The sequence below is a fragment of the Sarcophilus harrisii genome, chromosome 3 (genome assembly GCF_902635505.1).
Source record: "Sarcophilus harrisii chromosome 3, mSarHar1.11, whole genome shotgun sequence".
NCBI classification, from domain to species: Eukaryota; Metazoa; Chordata; class Mammalia; order Dasyuromorphia; family Dasyuridae; genus Sarcophilus; species Sarcophilus harrisii.
The window spans coordinates 502562803-502583324 of NC_045428.1; the positions used below are offsets into that span (position 1 = coordinate 502562803).

A 20522-nucleotide genomic window follows, 5' to 3' on the forward strand; every position below is an offset into this window, starting at 1 on the left:
GGAATGATTTAAAAAAAAAAAAAGAAAGAAAAAAATCATCAAAAGTCATCATTTTTGTGGTATATTGCCTTTTTCCTTTCCTTTGTTTATACTGGTTGTCCTCTTAATCTCCTTTCCTTCCTCTTTCCTTTTCATCAACTAAGCAGTTTTGGCTTATCACTGGTTCACAATCAATAAACTCCTCTGTTTATATAAAATCACTGAGTCAGTAAGCTCTTCCTGTTTTTAGAGGACACCCCCTCCCCTCTCCCACACACACACACAAGAATATTTTATTCCTTAGTCAATGAAGTCTTTATTGAGTGTCCCAGCATTATGTTAGGTACTTTGGGATACAAAGGCAGAACTTATAGTCTAGTTCAGAAGTCCCAACACATGCTCTGCCATTGTAGATAGGCCCATGTTGGCTGGAATTCTTGCTAACAAGATACATCATGTGTTGTTATGGTCTTGAATTTTATAATTGATTTTATCTTGAGTCTGGGTCTGGGATCTTCGACTTCATAAGTATTGATATTTCCTCTACCCATGCAAATCTCAAATATATTCCCCTGAAGCCAGCATAGTAATAAACCTTTCTATACTCAGAAAAAGACATGTGCCCCATATGTTTCATGTTTCAGGTCTTTTTAACTTTGTAGGACCTGCTAGAACTTACATTCTTCTGGCATGTGACCTTCAGGGTTACCTTCATACCATGATGAGCATTTAATTAGGATTTAAGTAGAAGACTTTGATAATTTATTAAATATCACTTTTGCCTCACTACACATTAAATATTCAGTTGTGTGATGCCTTTGTTTAACAAACATTTCTATTAAGTGTCTTCTAATTGTAAGGCATGATGGGGAATACAAAGATGAAGAAAAAATGGTACTCTCTTACATGCTCATTCTCTAACGGGTAGCATAAGATGTTAAATACAAATTAGAATATAGGGAAATAGAAAGTCTCTAGTCTCATAAATAAAATCTCCACTGAAGTTCTTCTTCAGTGCCTATTTATCACACTGAACTACTTCAGTACCTTCCTATTGGGTCTCCTTTAATCCCTGAGTCTCTCCCTTTTTATTCCATCTTGAGATCTGGAGGGCTTTGCCCATAAAAACTAGGCACTGATAAATCCATCCAAGCAGCAAAAGCTAACCATATCAACCCAACCTGTGTGTTTGCTACTAAGAACCAGAATAGCTCAGGGCAGATAAGTTATCATCAGATAACAGGTTTGCCTGTGGCAATTCATGATTTTAATGACTTTCCTCTGAGAATATCCCTGGCGTTTTTTTATTTATCTTGTTTATACATAATTATTTTGCAATTTGTCTCCCTCACTAAATCTCCTTGAGAGAAGATTGGTTTATTTTATTTTATTTTTTGCCTTTGTATTTCTAAGATTTTGCATAGTATCTGACACATGTAGGCTCTTGATAAATGTTAGTTGATTCATAGATGGATAGTATCACTAAGGCGTAGAGAGACAACACAACCACCAATAAATCACAAATCTCCAAATATCCACTCATAAAAATTGTCTTTTTTTTTCCCTCCAAGGCTCACTTCAAATGTAACCTTCTCAATGAATTTTTCCCTAACTCCTCTAGTTAAAAGTTTAATTATTTAAAAAAAAGGTTTATTAAATTCCAGAAGGATATGAGAGGTATAAAAAATTATGAAAGGTTGAAAGGAGGAAAAATTGATTAAAGCATGGCAAGAAGGGAAAGAAATATTTCTCTATATTCAAATTTGTAGGATTCTAATTTAACATTCCAAGGCTTCTTGGATACTTCCCTAGGCTGAGACTCCAAGACTAATCTAGGATATTCTTTCCTCTATCCTAAGATTTCTTTGTATTCATATAGTATAAGTTTTACTAAAATTTTCAGTCCTAGATTGAAATATTAAGCCTGTGACTTTCTTAGATGCCACAGTTTAAAGATCTGCTTGCTGTACCCTGGTTCCTATTTTTTAATACAGAAAAATTAAATAATGTACACGTAAGGTTTCAAAGCTAGTTTTGTATCTGGATCTATAGGAATAATGCCAACTGTTATTGCCATGAATTTCTAAAGTATATGACAATAACTGGCTGTTCAACATACAGTATAGAATGTTAGGGACCTTAGAGATGATCTACAGAACTTATAGAAGACAACAATATGGTTCGAAATGGGTTGTTGTTCATTTTTAGTCCATTCTATTAATTAGGACCCAAAAACATAGTCTTACTGATAGCAAGTAAGCAAACCTAGCTAATTACTAGACTGATAGGTATCAATGATTTGTGGATATGAAATATGAGTCTTTAGTTGTGACTACATATTGTAGAGACTATATTTTATTTTGATTTTTATAATAGCTTTTTATTTTTCAAAGTACATGCAAAGATAGTTTTCTACATTCATCCTTGCAAAAACCTTGTGTTCTATACTCCTTCCCTACCCCTCTCCTCCCCTAGATAGCAAGTAAGCCAATATAGGTTAAATATGTGCAAGTAGAAACTATATATATATATTTTTTTTTCTTATATATATATATTTTTTTCTTTTGCTGAGGCAATTGGGGTTAAGTGACTTGCCCAGGGTCACACAGCTAAGAAGTGTTAAGTGTCTGAGACCAGATTTGAACTCAGGTCCTCCTGACTTCAGGACTGGTGCTCTATCCACTCCACCACCTAGCTACCCTTAGAAACTATATTTTAAGAAGGATATTGATAAACTAAAATGTTCCAGAAGAAGAAAGCAAGGTGGAAGAAAAGACTAAAAACCAGCTCATTAAAGGATAGCCTGGGGTGGAGAGATTCACTAATAGTTTTGAAAGTAATTAAGAAGCTTTTATATGGAAAATGTATTCAACTTTTTCAGCTTGGTCCCCAAAAGTAGAATTTGGAGCAATGAATAAAAGAAAAAGTCAGAGGAAAAGCTTCCTGTTAAAGGTGTAGAATGTTCTGACATGGTAGCTAGCTTCCCATCAGTAAAGGAACTTGTGAAAAGACTGGATTACCATTTTTACAGATTATAGATGGTTACATTACTGATATACAAGTAGAATTCCATGGTTTCAAAAGTTCTATCTAGCTCAGAAAATCTGATCCCATAAAATAAAAAAAAATGTACTTTTCTATCATTTAAGAAAGGTTATGATCTCTCATTTTCCGTTTTTCTTTAAAAACAAAAAAGAAAACTTGAAAAACACATCAAGAAGAGCTAATTTAAGAAAACAGAAAACTCAGAAACCATATTTCAAGAAATCATAAAAGAAAATGGCACATTGAAAATAAAACATATCAATCACCTCATAAAAGAAATGCCGAACTAAAACCAGTTCATAAATATTATAGCCAAAACTTGGTGGTTCCAGTGCAAAGAAAAATTATTGTAAATAGAAAAAAAAAGTCCAAATACTAAGGAAGCACAGTACTTAAATAGCAGCTACTAGAAAGGAAATCAAATCTTATAATGATGTTCAGTTATTTTTCAGCAATCTTTCAGTAGTGTAGTTTTCTTGGCAGAGGTACTGGAATGGTTTGCCATTTCCTTCTCCTGTTCATTTTACAGAATAAGAAACTGAGACAGAGTTGAGTGATTTGCTGGGATTACACAGCTCATAGTGCCTGACTCCAGATTTCAATTCAGGTTTTCCTGATTCTAGGCCCAGTACCCTGTCATACTATACCACCTAGCTACCTAAATCTTATTATGAAGTATTTTAAAAAGATAAAGATTACAACCAAGAGTAACAAAGTCTTACAAAACTGAATATTATCCTAGGACGGGGGAGGGGGGTGACTTTTATTAGAATAAAGGATATAGAAGAATTTTCTGATGAAAGGGGCAACTAGATGACACAATGGATTAGAGTACTGGCCCTAGAGTTAGAAGAACCTGAGTTCAAATGTGGCTTAATGTACTCAACGATTGGTGTGACCCTAAGTCATAACCTCAGTTTCCTTCGAAAGAAATTTCTAATGAGTAAAAACTTTGAAATGCAAACACATGAAGCAAGAAAACTCTAAAAAGTTAAATATATTTGAGTACTTATAAGGGATAAAAACACACATTTTCTTGGATGTGCTTATGATTTAATAGAATGAAAAAAAACAAGAGTCCTATGAGAATCATAATGTCTTCAAGAAAGACTGTTAAATAAGCCAAACACAATCCCAAATGCATTTGGTCTATTTTGTTGGTTTTAGATACAGCTGATAGTCTGGGAAGGTACTAAAGTAGAGAAGGTCTAAGAAAGATTTCTTGGAGAAAGTAAAACTTTGACTGGGACTTGAAAGAAACCAGGAGTGAGAATGAGGAAGGAGAGAATTTCAGGTATGGGGGAATAGGTAGGAGAAATGTCCAAAGCTGAGAGGTGTAATGTCTTATTTTAGGGAGAACAGAGAGACCAATGCCATTGGTTCAAACTGCATGTAGAAAAGTATAAGAACACTGTAAAGATGTGGGAGACTTAACAATTAAAAAGAGGATGTTGTAATTGATCCTGAAAGTAATAGGGAGCCACTGAAGCTTATTAAATGAAGAGACATAAGGGGGAAGAAGTAACATTTAAGACTTGCATTTAGAAAGATCAAGTTGAAAGCTGAATGGAGGATAAGGTGAGGGGGAAGAAAGAAGCTTGGAACAGTAAAATCAAAGCTACAAGCAATTGCAATAATCCAGACATAAGGTGATGAGGGCTTTCAGGGCAACCACCACTAGCATGGTAGCAATGTCATAGGAGAGAAGAGAGCATATACAAGAAATGTTAGAGAAAGAGAAATGACAGGATTTGGCTTGATTGGTTATGAAGCGTGAGAGAGAGTGAGGAGTCAAAGAAGATGCCTGGGTGATTGGGGATCGGTATTACCTGTGATAGTAACAAGGAAGCTAGGAAGATGGTAAGATTTAAAGGAAATGAGTTCAATTTTGGTCATGTTAAGTTTAAGTTGATAATCTTACTTTTATCTTAAACCTCCTTTCTCACTCCTTCTAACTTCTGATACTCACTGAGACCTTGCTCCTTACTGATTTTATATTATATCCTTGACCACCCTTTAAAGTATTAGTTGTACTTTTGTTTAATACCCTTCAACTTACTGGTGAGTTGAAATCCATTTGTTCCTCCCGCTTTCTTTTGTTTTAGAATACAGTGATCATGCCCTCCCTGACTTCTCAGTGAGAGAGATGAAAAACACCAAAGGAAGTGGGGAGTCAAACCAGATATTCTTAGCAGGTTTCTGGGGTGAAGGGTCTTATTAGAAACAGGTATGCACAAACCCATTAGCATGTGAGGTATTACACAAGCACATAGCAATAATGCACAGGCTAGTAGTGATGACTCTTCCCACAGCCAGTGCAGGCTCAATGTGGTATAACAAACATGAATTATACATGCAAGGAGTGATATAACAAACAATATGAATCAACGTGGTGTTGTAAAAGATTTCCAGAAGTCCTAGAAGGAGGGTATGTAAACAACAGTCCCACATACACCTTCTTCAGCAGCCAAGAGATAGATTAAACCAAACTATTGTCCATTGCTTCACATGTCAGGGAATACAGTGATCCCTGCAAGTTTTTGAAGTCCTGGAACAGTCTTTTTATGTGTTAGGGAATCCAATGATTCCAGCAGATTTTGAAGTCCTGCAACAGTTTCATCATGTTTCAGAGAATCCAATGATTCCTGAGGGTTTTGAAGTGCAACGATTTTTGTTGTCCATGAGTCAATCACCATAACTGCCATGCTCTTTCTGTGGTGAACACTCTAAAATTTCTTTATCTGATCATCTTTTGGGGGGAGGGTGGGGAGGTGAGGCAATTAAGTGATTTGTCCAGAATCATATAGCTAGTAAGTGTTGTGTCTGAAGTCAGATTTGAACTCAGGGCTATTACTGTACCCTCTGTGCCACCTAGCAGCTCCTATTTGATCATCTTTTCTATTTTACCATTACACCTTTCCTTCTGTCCTAATTCTGTTCTTCATCCTCTAGTTCTTTTATTTTGAAGTTCTTTCCCAGGACATCACCCTTACACTGGCTACACAATTTTGATTTACCTTTTTCAACCCCTTGATGAATGAATTCAGTTTTTCATTGTACTCTATATTCAGACCCCCTGTCCCCTTTTTCTATTGCCAGTATTATTAAACCCTAGCTTTACCTTATCTTAGATTACCCTCACCATTCACTTTTGTTTGCTACTATTAACATGCTGCTGAGCAGAATTGGACAGTCATTGAACTATGTTGCTTGAGTTCACGTTTCACCTGGGCTCTCACTCTAGCAAGACCATCTTTCCCATCATTCTAATTGGTTCATTATCCTACTGACCCCTGCAGCTATTTTAAACTTTTTCATTCTTTCTGGTGCCTACAGGTATCCTTCTGTCTCCCTCTAAGCTGAGGGTGTTATTTCATACTGCATCAAAAAATGGAGGCTATTCATGGATTGCATCCTTTTTTCTTTTCCTCTTCTTACTTCATTAAGATGTCTTCTCCCATCATCTCCTTATCTACTCTTGTTTCCAGTAAAAACAAAAAAAAAAAATGACCCTTTTTACCAAAGTAAAGCTCTCTACATCAAGGATTCTTAAATTTTTTTTTTTCCCATAGACTCTTTTGGCTGTCTGCCTAGGGACCTCTTTTCAAAATACTGCTTCTAATTGCATAAAATACATAAAATTACAAAGGAAAATAATTATATTAAAATGCAATATTAAAATATTTATTTTTATTTTCAATAGTAATTTAATTTTCCAAATATATGTAAAGACAGTTTTAAGCATTCATTTTTGTAAGACTTTGTGTTTCAACTTTTTCTTCCTCCATCCCTTACTTCCCCCTTCCCCAAGATAGCAAGCAATCTGATATAGGTTAAATACATGGAATTCTTTAAACATATTTCTGTATTTGGTTATTGAACAAAAAAAAAATCAGACCAAAAGGGGGAAAACACAAGAAAGAAAAAAGCAAACCAAAAAACAAAAGGTTAAAATACTGTACTTTAATCCACATTCAGTCTCTATAGTTCCCTTTGTGGATACAGATGGCATTTTCCTTCCCAAATCTATTGGCATTTCCTTGAATCACTGCATCATTGAGAAGAGCCAAGTCTATCATAGTAGATTATCACCTAATCTTATTGTTACTGTGTACAACATTCTCTTCGTTCTGCTCACTTCACTCAGCTTCAATTCATATAAGTCTTTCCAGGCTTATCTGAAATCAGCCTGCTCATAGAAATGAGATATTTATTAGAAACACTGACTATAAAAAAATGTCCCACCTTTCTGCTTTCCTTTTCATCTTGGCTGAATTCATTTTCTTTTTGTTTTTCTATCTCTTGCTGCTAAGCTTTGATGGTAACTTAAGAGAAATGCTAGTGATTAATGTGAGTTTATTTTGTGTCCTTCAACTTTACTAAAGTTATTCATTCTTTCTGTTAGTTTTTTAGTTGATTTTTTAGGGTTTTCTAAATATACCATCATATCATCTGCAAAAAGTGATAGTTTTGTTTCCTTATTACCTACTCTCATTCCTTCAATTTCTTTTCCTTATTGCTAAAACCAACATTTCTAGCACAATATTGAATAATAGTGGTTATAATGGGCAACCTTGTTTCATTCCTGATTTTTATTGGGAATGCTTCTAGTTTATTCCTGTTGCATATAATACTTGCTGATGGCTTTATATAGATTGTACTTATTTTAAGGGAAATTCCATTTATTCCTGTGCTCTTTAATATTTGTATTAGGAATGGGTGTTGTATTTTGTCAAATGCTTTGTTTATATCTTTTGAAATTATCATATGATTTCTGTTAGTCTTGTTCCTGATGTTGGTAAGTTATGCTGATAGTTTTCCAAAATATTCGTTTTTAAAAATAAGTTCATAGACAGACCCTAGGTTAAAATATGAACTATGTAGATTTTAATCTAATCCTCAGCCTCTCCTATCTTCTCCAACAGATCTTACTATCATCCCCACTTTTTCTCTACTCTTTGCTTCCTCTCTATGCACTATATCCTTCCCTTCTGCCTAAAAAAACATTAATCCAATCACCCCTGGTGCTATCATCTTATATTTCTTCTCTACTTGGAGTAGACTCCTTTAAAAAGCTATCTATACCTCCTTTTCCTCCTTCCATTCTCTTCTAAATCTGTGCAGTTTGACTTCTGATTTCATTACTCAACTGAAAGCTCTCTCTAAAGGAACCAGTGGTTTCTTAATTGCCAGATCTAATTGCCTTTTCTCCAAATTCATTTTTCTTGGCCTTTGACACTCTTCCCAAATACTTTTTCCTTTCTAGGTGTTAATGGTATTGCCCTCTCTTGGTTTTCTTTCTTCCTCTTTGAATGCCTCTCTAACTCTCTTATTAGAACTTCATCTAAATCACTTCCATCAACCACGGTTGTCCCTTTGATATTCTATACTAATCCTGTTTCCCTTTTGCTTCTATATTAGATCACTTGGTGATCTCTTCAGTTTCTATGTATTCAGCTACTACTTTTATGCAGATGATACCCATATCTAGATTCCCTGGCCTTTCTCCTTCCCTCATTGGTATACATTTTATCTTACCCTCCCCCCATTGACAGATTCAAACATTTCACATCTTAATAGATAGTTTCATAGATTGCTGTGGACAAAATAAAATTTTAATGAATTCCTCTAGATTTAAGATTCAATCATACTGGGGCCATACTTGAAGTCTTTCTAGGCTGATAAGAAGCCAGAGCTTGTCGTTTCCTGGCATAGGCTTTGACAACATAGAGTAACCTCCATACTTTGAAGCAGCTTTGGAGCATGACTTTAGTAAAGAATGAAAACTTGTTCATTCTCTTTTTGACTTTTAGCTTTGAAACATTGTGAAAACACATCTTGTTATATGAATCTTGTTCTCAGAACATTGGATTAGGCTGATTGATTGATAGTAAACATTCTAAGTATCTCAGTACTGTCAAGTGATCTAATGTATGAATTTGCTTTGGAAAATGCCAAGCTTCAAGAAAATCCACAGAATTACTATTATTGATCAGTAACAGCCAATATGGTCTAAAGAAATAGAGCCCTAGACTGTTTAGAAGATATTCCTCTCCAGGGTCAGATTGGACTAGATGACCGGATGGTCCCTGAAGGAGCATTGAGAAACCATTAACTCACCTGGTAGTTTTTTTAATCTCTTTCCCTCATTGCCTCAGTTTCTTCCTCTGTAAAGTGAGGGTGTCGGCACCAGATCTCCATGTCTTGTGGTATACCTGAATACAAAAATCTAAGATCACATAGCTCTTAAATGTCAGAGTCAGGACTGAAAGCTAGGTCCTCTGACTCCAAGTCCAGTGCTCTTTTAATTATACTAAATATTAAGTACTTAATTGTAATTCTGATTTTTTTGGAACTTAAATTTGGGGAATTTCACTCAACAAAAGCCAAGACCACACAGAGTAGGATAACCTTTGGAGAGGTGTTGTTTATATTACTGATTGGATCTGAAAATGATTATATAGTATAATTATTTTTTAGAAAAGAACCATGAGCTATGTCACCATGTTAGCAGAGTTCCAGCTGCATCCTTTGTGATCAGCCAGTAAGCATCACTGGAGCAGCTGCTCTCTGCCAGCTCCTTTGTTTCCCTGGAAATTAGAGGAATAAAGATACTGGCAAAAAACAATCTCTGACCTCAGGGAGCTCACAATATAGCCATCTGCCAAGGAAGACACATACTCATTAGGTAGGTGGGTGTTGGGCATTGTTTGGTTGTATCCAGCGAGTGTCTAAGTTCAGTGACTCCACCAAGATGAATCCTTCTACTTCAGCTCTCTCTGCATGTTGGTGCCACCTGGCTGTCCCAGGTGGGTAGGCAGACATTCTATAGGTATAAATATGATAGAAGTGATTGAGGGGATAGGACACAGCAGGGGATCAGGAAAATCATTTTGTAGAAAATAGAACTTGACCTGATCCTTGAGGGAAACTAGACATTTTAAGAAGCAAAAATGAAGAAAGTATATATTCCAAGCCATGGGCTAGTCTCTTGGTGTTTAAGTGATTTACCTATATACAACTATTTAAGTGCCAGAGAATACAGATATAGAGTGCTGGAGTTGAAACTAGGAAGACCTATACTTGAATCCCTCTTCAAGCCAAGGTACTTTACAGCTTTTAATCTATGGGATCTTATGGTCTGTGGGATCTTATGATCCTTTGAATTGGGTTTAGAACTCATGAATCCAGATACTAATCCTGTTCTTACTTTTAAAGAAATGTACAAGCTTTGGCCTTGGTGACATAGCTCATGGTTCTTTTCTAAAAAATAATTATACTATATAATCATTTTCAGATCCAATCAGTAATATAAACAACACCTCTCCAAAGGTTATTCTACTCTGTGTGGTCTTGGCTTCTGTTGAGTGAAATTCCCCAAATTTAAGTTCCAAAAAAATCAGAATTACAATTAAGTACTTAATATTTAGTATAATTAAAAGAGCACTGGACTTGGAGTCAGAGGACCTAGCTTTCAGTCCTTACTCTGACATTTAAGAGCTATGTGATCTTAGATTTTTGTATTCGGGTATACCACAAGATCCTATTTTTGACTTACTGAAAAGTCCCCAAGCAAAGGAGCAACAGCCACTCTGATACAGACTTGGTGGATAGGAGAGGAATTTATGAATAAACAAGAGATAGACAACATGGTGAGATGTAAAATGTATAATTTTGATGACATTAAATTTAAAAGGTTTTATAGCCCTTTGTACATAGTTCCAAATTGCTCTCCAGAGTGACTGGATCAGTTCATAGTTCTACCAACAATACATTAGTGTCCCAGTTTTCCCACATCCCCGCCACTATTCATCATTATCTTTTCCTGTCATCTTAACCAAACTAATAGGTATGATATAGTACCTGAGTTATTTTAATTTGCATTTCTCTAATCAGTAGTGATTTAAAGCATTTTTTCATATGACCATACATGGCTTTAATTTCTTCATCTGAAAATTGTCTGTGCATAATCTTTGATCCAGCAGTGTTACTACTGAGTCGGTATCCCCAAGAGGTTATAGAAGAAGAGAAAGGACCTACATGTACAAAAATGTTTCTAGCAACTCTTTTGTGGTAGAAAAGAAATGAAAAATAAATGGCTGCCCGTCAGTTGGGAATGGCTGAATAATTTATGGTATATGAATATAATAGAATATTATTGTTCTATAAGAAATGATGAGCAGGCTGATTTCAGAAAAACCTGAAAAGACTTGTATGAACTGATGCTGATTTAAGTGAGCAGAACCAAGAGAACATTATACATAGTAACAGGAAGATTATATGATGATCAAATTATTTGGCTTTTCTGAGCAATGCATTGATCCAAAACAATTCTGATAGATTTGCGATGGAAAATGACATCTGCATCCAGAGACAGAACTATGGAGACTAAATGCAGATCAAAGTATATTATTTTTCACCTTTTTTTTGTTGTTATTGTTTTCTTTTTCTTGTGGTTTTTCCCTTTTGTACTGATTTTTCTTTCACAAAATAACTAATGTGGAAATGTTTAAAATGATTGCATATGTATGACAAAAGAAAATATAAGATTTTGTACAGAGAAAACCATTATAGCCAAGATTTGAAGGAAAGCAGAAAATTGGGGGGAAATGTTATAAAAAGTTTCTTCTATAAAGATCTCACCTTTCAAATATATAGAGAACTTTATTATAATGTGCATCATTCCCAATTGGCAAATTGTCAAAGGATATGAACAGGCAGTTTTTCAAGTGAAGAAATCAAGGCTATTCATAGTTATATGGAAATATGTTCTCAATCATAGCACAAATAAGCAAATAAAAACAACTTTAATATATCATCTCATACCTGACATTAATACAGTGTTGGTGGACCATCTTGGAGACAATCTGCAATTATGCTCAAAGAGTTATAAAACTACATTATACCCTTTGACCCAGCAACACTATTAGATGTGTTTCCCTAAGTGATTTCTAAAATATTTAAAGCAGCTCTCTTTGTGATGGCAAAGAACTGAAAATTAAGGGGATTCTCTTCAATTGAGGAATGCCTAAACAAATTGAATCATATGATTGTAATGGAACACTACTGTGTGGTAAGAAATGATAAGCAGGTTGATTTTAGAAAAACATGGAAAGACTTGCATGAAATGAAAAGTGAAATGAGTAGAACTAAGAGAATCTCGTATACAATAACAACAATATCATTCAAAGAATAATTGTGAACAGCCAACTTATTCTGAGTATTATGACTACTCAGGTCAACTATAAAGGACCTATGAAGATGCAGAAAAAGAAACTCCAGAAAAATAACAAATTTTAAAAAGAAATATTATAGGATCAGGTTTTCTATTATATTCTCTATGTTGCTCATTTTTTCCATTATTCCTTGCTGATCTTTTTAAAGCAATTCTAAATTGTAATTTAATTTCTTCCCCATGGTTTCTGTTTTGTTTTGTTTATGACTTTCTCTTTGGTATTTATTCTTATTCAACTTATTTGAATTTGTTATTCATCCATTTGGAGTCTTCTCTTGGTGTTCTTGCATAGTTTCATTTTTCACCCATCACTTCTGATCTTTTAGTTGGTTCTATTGCAATTAATTTTTAAAATTTTTATCTTATTTGTATTCCTTACTTTTCTTATATTTTATTTTTATGTGGGGTTTTTTTTTAATCGTTTCTTTCTTTGTTGTTTCTTTTTTCAACTCCATTTTCCATAGATCTGCCCACTGGAATAATATTCTTTTCCAGTACCATCCTCTCTTTACCCTCATCTATTTCACTAACCAGACTTTATGCCTCTCTGTCAGGATTTCTAACCTTATTTCCAATTCCTATAATTTTATATTTTATCAATCTAGGTTTTGGGGTCTGTAAATTCCTTTACAGAGAATCTCTGCGCCACCAGAAGGGAGTCCCCGAAACTCCCTACACTAGGGCCAAATTCCAAGGGAGTATATTTGGTTCCCTGAACCCTGAACCTGCCACTAGACCTTATCATTTAATTCCTTGACCACCAGAAACCCTAATTTCATTTTGGTTCCCTAAATTTAAACTTTATCACTATGACCTTGAATTTACAGGCTTTATTATTATTATTTTAGAAATAAGAAAACAGAATCTCAGGGAGGTTAAGTGAACTTATTCAGAGTCGCATACTTAGTAAGTATCAGAACCTGAACTAGACCTAGACCTTCCTGACTACAGATCCTACACTCAGTGCCACCCTCCACCATACTGGCTCTCTAATTCAGCCACCTCATTTTTATAAAGAAAGAAAGAAGTAAGGCTCCAAGAGGTAAGAAGTTACCTGCACATAGTTACTCACTTGGAAGTTTGTGACTTAGAAAGACCTCTATCCCTACAGTGACCTCCTCAGAGAGCAAGAGTTCCCCTGGTGAGAAGTTTGACTCTTTACAAACCTCAAGTTAATCTCAGGGGAATACAAACGGGGTGCAATTCAGTAAAATTCACTACAGGGAAGGGTCATTTGGCTTTCCAGATACCCTACATTCTTTCCCTTCACAAGGTGGACTGAACCTGTAGTAGGTAGAAGCAGAAGTCTGGAGATTTATGTTAGATCCCTGGGGGATCTGGAGAGGGAAGCAGATTTTTCTTGATTCTTTGTGTGCTCAGGTACAAGTCCTTCACATGTTTTATGGGCTGAATAAAGCCTGGCCTATATTCATTGTTATGTTAGTCTAAGTGTTTATATGAGAGCTTTACTTTTTTCTATGGAGACTTAGACACCAGCCAAATTTTTATGTTCCCAGGGGTAAATGGAGAGAAGAAGCAAGCCAGATTCTGATATTGCTAGGGCAACCCTGAATGAGAAAGATTATATGAGAAACTTGCATGATTGAACTTGGCATATAAAAACCCAAAGCTTTAGTTGTGGGCCACAGGTTATTTGCCTAAGGTTATACAGGTAGTAACAGAGCTGAGATTTGAACCTAGTCTCCTAATTCCAAAAGCAGGGTTCTGCCCATAGCACCATTCTGTCTACTTCCTTTACTCTTCTAAAGCAGTTTCTTTAGCTGGCGTACATAGATTCAATCAGTGACTAAGCTTCAGGGGATCCAAGAACTTGAATGGGGGAAAAAATCACATTTTTATTTTCACTAATCTCTAACTGAAATTTTATATATCCTTCAATCATTTATTCTATGAAGTAGTCCATAAGCTTCCCCAGACTGCCAAAAGGAAGCCTAGTCCAAAGCTAAGTAGAACCAAACTCATCCCTCTTCCATATGACAGCCCTTCCTGTACTTGAAGACAGATGGCATAGTTTCCCTAAGTCATTCCCACACCAAGCATAAATAATGATCTTGACAACTCTGAGATACCACTACATGCTTGTCAGACTGGCTAGAATGACAGGGAAAGATAATGCGGAATGTTGGAGGGGATGTGGGAAAACTGGGACATTTATACATTGTTGGTGGAATTGTGAATACATCCAGCCATTCTGGAGAGTGATTTGGAACTATGCTCAAAAAGTGATCAAACTGTGCATATCCTTTGATCCAGCAGTGTTACTACTGGGCTTATATCCCAAAGAGATCTTAAAGAAGGGAAAGGGACCCACATGTGCAAAAATGTTTGTGGCTGCCTTCTTTGTAGTGGCCAAAAACTGGAAACTGAGTGGATGCCCATCAATTGGAGAATGGCTGAATAAATTGTGGTATATGAATATTATGAAATATTATTGTTCCGTAAGAAATGACCAGCAGGATGATTTCAGAAAGGCCTGGAGAGACTTACACGAACTGATGCTGAGTGAAATGAGCAGGACCAGGAGATCATTATATACTTCAACAACAATACTATATGATGATCAATTCTGATGGACATGGCCCTCTTCAACAATGAGATGAACCAAATCAGTTCCAATAGAGCAGTAATAAATAGAACCAGCTTCACTCAGCGAAAGAACTCTGGGAAATGAGTGTGAACCACTACATAGAATTCCCAAACCCTCTATTTTTGTCTGTCAGTATTTTTGATTTCCTTCATAAGCTAATTGTACAATATTTCAAAGTCTGATTCTTTTTGTGCAGCAAAATAACTATGGACATGTATACATATATTGTATTTAACATATACTTTAACATGTCTCACATGTATTGGTCAACCTGCCATCTGGGGGAGGGGTGGGGAAAAGGAGGGGAAAAATTGGAGTAAAAGATTTTGCAATTGTCAATGCTGAAAAATTACCTGTGCATATAACTTGTAAATAAAATGCTATAATTAAATAAATAAATAAATAATGAACTTGAAATGGCCTATTCAATAATCTCCCAGAAATTCACAATCCTAATTACCATTTCTCCTTCCAACACTGCCATGAATATCCTAGTGTCCTTTCCTTGTATTCACTCCCTTGTTGCCTTTCTTTCCCTTATTTTATTTACTTTGAGGCTGCCTTAATGTCTTAAGAAGATCATTGTTAAACTTCAGAATATAACAGAGGAGGAAAAGTAAGGTGATGAAAGACCTCAAACTCATACTATTCAAAAATTTGTGGAAGAAACTAGAAATGTTTAGCCTGAAAAAAAGGAAGTCTTACAAATATGAAAATATATTTAAAAGACAAAAGAGTTGTACATGTTTAACCTATATTGATTGCTTGCTGCTTTGGGGAGGAGGGAAATAAGGGAGAGAGAGAGAAAATTTGGAATACAATAGTCTTACAAAAATGAATGCTGAAAACTGTCTTGACATGTATTGGGAAAATGAAATACTATTGAAAAACTTTAAAAGGAATAATAAAAGAAAAAAAAAAAAGTCTTATTGAAAGTGCTGTCCTCTGTAAGATCCAACCCTAATTCAACTATTCTGAGCATGTTTCCTCTGCTATTAAAAGGGTACTTGTCAACCTAGCTGATAGGATTACTTGAGGATTACTATGAACTCAACTGGGTTGTTGCTTAAAGTATTTTTGTAAATGAGTGCAAATGAGTCATTATAGCATCATTATAAAGATAAATAAATAAGTTAGGGTTCCTACTAATGGGATTTTGGCTCCAGTAAGGAAAATAATGCACACTTTGACAACAACAAAAGCAAACTAAAACATGAAATATAAAGGAATATATAAATAGGTTTCTTTTTGCATTCTGAGAAAGGAAAAGCTCTTACCAAATGAGTGGGAGAAGGCCAATGAAGCTCAACAAAAGAGGATGCCATTTACATAATGGTGTCAAGTATTAATAAAATTAAGATCAGAAAGAAAGAAAGGGCAATAAAGAAAAGTATTACTAAGAGTAAGTAGATGACATTCTTAAAAATTCAAAAAATAATTTTAAACTAAAACATCTTTTCATATGGACTTATTAGAGGAAAAAAGACTTTTCATGGGTCAAAAGGAGCTAAAAAATACTTTTCTTCCAGATTCCATAAACTGACAGTGTTCCTTGGACATAAGTTTAATACTCAAAGTCCCTGGGGAGTAAGAGGCCAACATATCCTTTTATGGCCCTTAGCTTTATGCTATTTATGAATGCCCCATTCATGCCCAAACACTATCCATTAATTTTCTGGAATATAGTATTTGATCTGAATTAGGCCATTCCACTAGGGATGAGATTAAATGAAGATTGTCTAGCTAAGGAATGAGTCAGGAATATAACTTCAGAGTCTGAATCTCATATGTATTCATTTCTTTAAAGGTTTTGGAGAGGAGGTTTATATTTCATATATGGATTGGATTGTATGGTCTCTGAGTTCCCTTCTAGCTTTCATATGAGTTTACATATAATATTTATCCTGGATTACCATTTTTATATTAGCAGTTGGTGGTATGGGACTAAAACTAAGGGGAGGGAAGAAGAGTGAGAGAATGAGAATTTATTTTCATAGAGATGATAACTAAAATTAGGAGTTGGTTAAGGTCACCATGTATGATGGTAAAAAACAGAAAAGGACACAACAGAGTCTTGGGATGTGCCAACAATGAGTGCAGATTTTGTGGATGTTGGTTCAGCAAAAAACACTGACTGAGGAGTGGTCAGACAGGTGGGAGTTGAAACAAGAGATAAACCCTGGAAAAGAGAATCCAGGAAGAGAAAAGAGTCAACAAAATTGCACATTTCAGAGATTGAGAAAGATCAGGATTGAGAAAGACCAATGAAAAAAACAGGATCTTGCTGTCATTACATTCTAGAAACTTCATGAGTTCTTGCTTCATCTAAATTCTAGCAGTTGGAAACTGAACATTGAACTTGGAATTAAAAGACCTATGATTAACTCCTGATTCTGGTAGTTAATAACTTTGTGGTCTTACATAAATCACTAGATTTCTTGAAGTCTCAGCTTCATAATGTGTTAGAAGGGGATTGTCACACTTAGACTACTTGCTTCAGTGGAATGTTGTTAGGAAAGGGTGTTTAAACTTGAGGCACTATGGAAATGTAAACTACAATTACTGTTTTCCTTGCCAAAGAGGAGCCCTAATGGCTGTGTGCACTCTGTGTGTGTTCTCTGATTAGCAGACCAGAAAGTGATATGTGAAAGAAGCATTTATTAAGTGCTAATTTATTATGTACAAAACACCTTATGAAGCACTAAAGATACAAACAGAGTGAGAATGCAGACACTGGGGTTCAACTACAAGGCAAATGGAAATTCCCAACGATCCTTAAGGTACAATATAGATGATAAACATCTTCTCTAGTGTTTTTCCACTGATAAAATTAGTTTCAGATGTTGAATCTTTGACAATGCCAAAGGCTTTGGCGGAAGAACTTATTTCTGGGTCTTGGGTAGTTGTGGCTCTGGAGGAAGCAGTGGCCACAGCACCTGCAGAAGCAATAGAAGGTTCGTGTCTCTACAAGCATTGCTTCACTGGGTGATAGACAATCAGATTAATCAAGAAGCATTTATTAAGTAATTACTATAGGCCAGGCACTATGCTAAGTTTTGGGACACAAATACAAACTGATATTTTATCAGAAGAGACAAAAGTACAAATATAAATTATATGCAAAGTAAACATATACAAAATATTCATTGTCATTAAATATAAGGCAGTTAGGAAGGACTATAAAGGGACATCAAGCAAAAACAAAGTAATTGCTCCATTTTCTAATTCTTTTCTCTCCATTTGTCTCCATAGATTATTAAGCTGAAAGCTGAAGCACGCCTAGACCTCCTGAAACAAATTGGGGTTTCTGTAGACACATGGCTGAAGAGTGCAATGAACCAAGTAATGGAGGAATTGGAGAATGAGCGATGGGCCAGCCTTCCTGCAGTGGCCAACAATGGCTCCTTGCACTTGGTACTGTTTTTTGTTTCCATTATTGACTGGTCTTCTTACTAGCCTAGCTGCTGCTGTTGCTGTTGTGTTGGGCCCACATGCTTAATAAGTTGGGTTAGGGAAAAGTTAAAGAGAGCCTCAGGACAATGAAGACTGATAGGCTTCAAGTTCCATTAAACCTCTGCTTCTCATTTATAAAAATGGATAATAGTATTATTAGCATTCTCTTCCCTCCTCTCCCTTCTTTTCCCTTCCCTCCTCTCCCTTCCCTTTGGTAAAATATTTTACAAAATTTGGAGCACTATAGTAATACATAGTAGTAGCTCTTGTTTGACTAATGCTTTAAAATTTACCAAACACTTGCCTCCCATATCCCTGAGAAATACAAAACCCAGCCTCCTATCCTTGGCTTTCTCTGAGTGACTTTCTCCTTAATTGTTAATATGAATAATTATAATCACTTCTCTAACTACATTTTCTCTCATCTATAAAAAAACAATCTTCATACCACTTTCCTGGTAGGATTATTCAGAGGGAAGTACTTTGTGAACCAAAGTCTAGGAGAATGGGAGCTGTGGTTGTTCCCACTCGTCAATAGGTGGCTTTTCTGAACACCAGCATAGAAGAAAAGAGAACAAAACTGAGCCCAAGAACTAGTCAAGTCCAAATCACATGTGGACTTAGAACATGGTTCTTCCGATTCCAAATCCAGCATTCTATTCATCATACCCCATCAGACTCTAATAGTAGTCTTTAAGGATTAGAAAGCATTTTACATTACATTAGAAAGCATACATTACATTTACATATGCAAATAATACATTCTTATTTGAACTTTATAGTAATCCTCAATAAGAAATATGAAAAGTTTTAGTTTGAATCTATGATTTCAAATCCATCATATTCCTACAGTGCTGCTTCTCTTCTGTGTACAAAAATAATAATGATTGCCTGGTTTATTTTAAAAAGTATTTTGTTAATTTCAAGATCCTGAAAAAACTTGAGCATATCATTTTTCAAAGCACTTTTACATACAGTATTTCCTTTGGTCCTCTAGGTCATGTGGTATTAGGAGAAACAGTAGTATAATAATCTGACAAAGCCACCATAGGTCTGAGTCTAGCTGTGGGATCTGTGCCTCTTAGAGCCTTGGAGTTCAGCTAGCTCAGGGTGGGTTAAACCAGGTGATCTCTTGGGCTCATTGGATATGAAATCCAATGAGCACCATTTTGATGGATGAGACCCAGAGAGGTAATTTGTCCACTGTCTCTTACCAATTAGTAACAAGTAACTCTCATTCTTTTTACTACTTCTTTTTCCCCCCATACCATTCAGTTATCAGTAGCCTTACTGGAAAAATCAAAGACCAAAATTAGAATTCCTGGAAGGTTCGTCATCTTCACATCTAGTTTGTTTTCCTGTTGGGAGAACATTTGCATGATGAAAGATGAAACTGCCATGTGGGTGTACATTTGTTGACTTTGAATGTCTGTGGGAAGATTTTATGTCAGATTTATTTCTAAATCACTATTAGCTATAATGATGTAAGTGGGTGGCTGGTTTTTTTTTTTTTACTCGGCTCCTACAGACTCAAGTTAGTAGCCAACTTGGCTCAGGAAAATGGGAAGGTTGTTTTTGTTTTTGTTTTAATCTTTTTTACAGGACCAAGGACTCTGGGCCATGGTTGAGGCCTTCCCTACTGGGGCGTGGTATCTTCTATTCATTCATGTTGTGTAGTCCCTGGCTGTGGGTTGGAGAGAATCTGGGACCTTTGCCATAAATGGATCTTAACCCAACAACTTAATTTGTGTTTCTCTAGACTAGGACCTTTACTGGTCAAGATAAGTCCAGGAAAAAGAACCCCATAGGATATGAAAAGACGCAGGGAAAAAAATGCTTATTTATCTAATTTTGCATTTCCAAGCTATCATACTTGTCCCTTTTTCCTTTGCAGGTATTCAAAACTTTCTGTAGCTCTTAAAAGTTTACAAAGCATTTCTTTAACAATTCCACCTGGTAGGGAGTTTAAAAAGTATTATTCTTATTTTATAGATGAGGAATTTGATCTGACTCTCCTAGGATCACATAGTAAGTATTAGAGTCAGGACTCAAACCTGGATCTTCTAAACTATAAATTTGGCACTAGTATGATGACTCTCTTCCTGTTGTGCCCATCCTGCCAGCCTGGGCTCTCAGAGAATCTTGGAGCTACCTCAGAAAGCAGATGGTCCAGTTCTTGTCTGAAATACAGATTCCCCAACA

The 20522-nt window shown here is 35.6% G+C and overlaps 1 protein-coding gene across 2 annotated transcripts in view; it reads left to right on the forward strand.

Moving 5' to 3' along the window:
- The window catches only part of FCHSD2 (FCH and double SH3 domains 2), a 354207-nt gene that overhangs the window by 284736 nt on the left and 48949 nt on the right, over nt 1-20522 (forward strand). For both annotated transcript variants that reach the window (XM_031961492.1, XM_031961491.1), the window contains exon 13: nt 18120-18281. In XM_031961492.1, coding sequence (XP_031817352.1) covers nt 18120-18281 — 162 coding nt within the window. The remainder of the gene's footprint in view (nt 1-18119; nt 18282-20522) is intronic.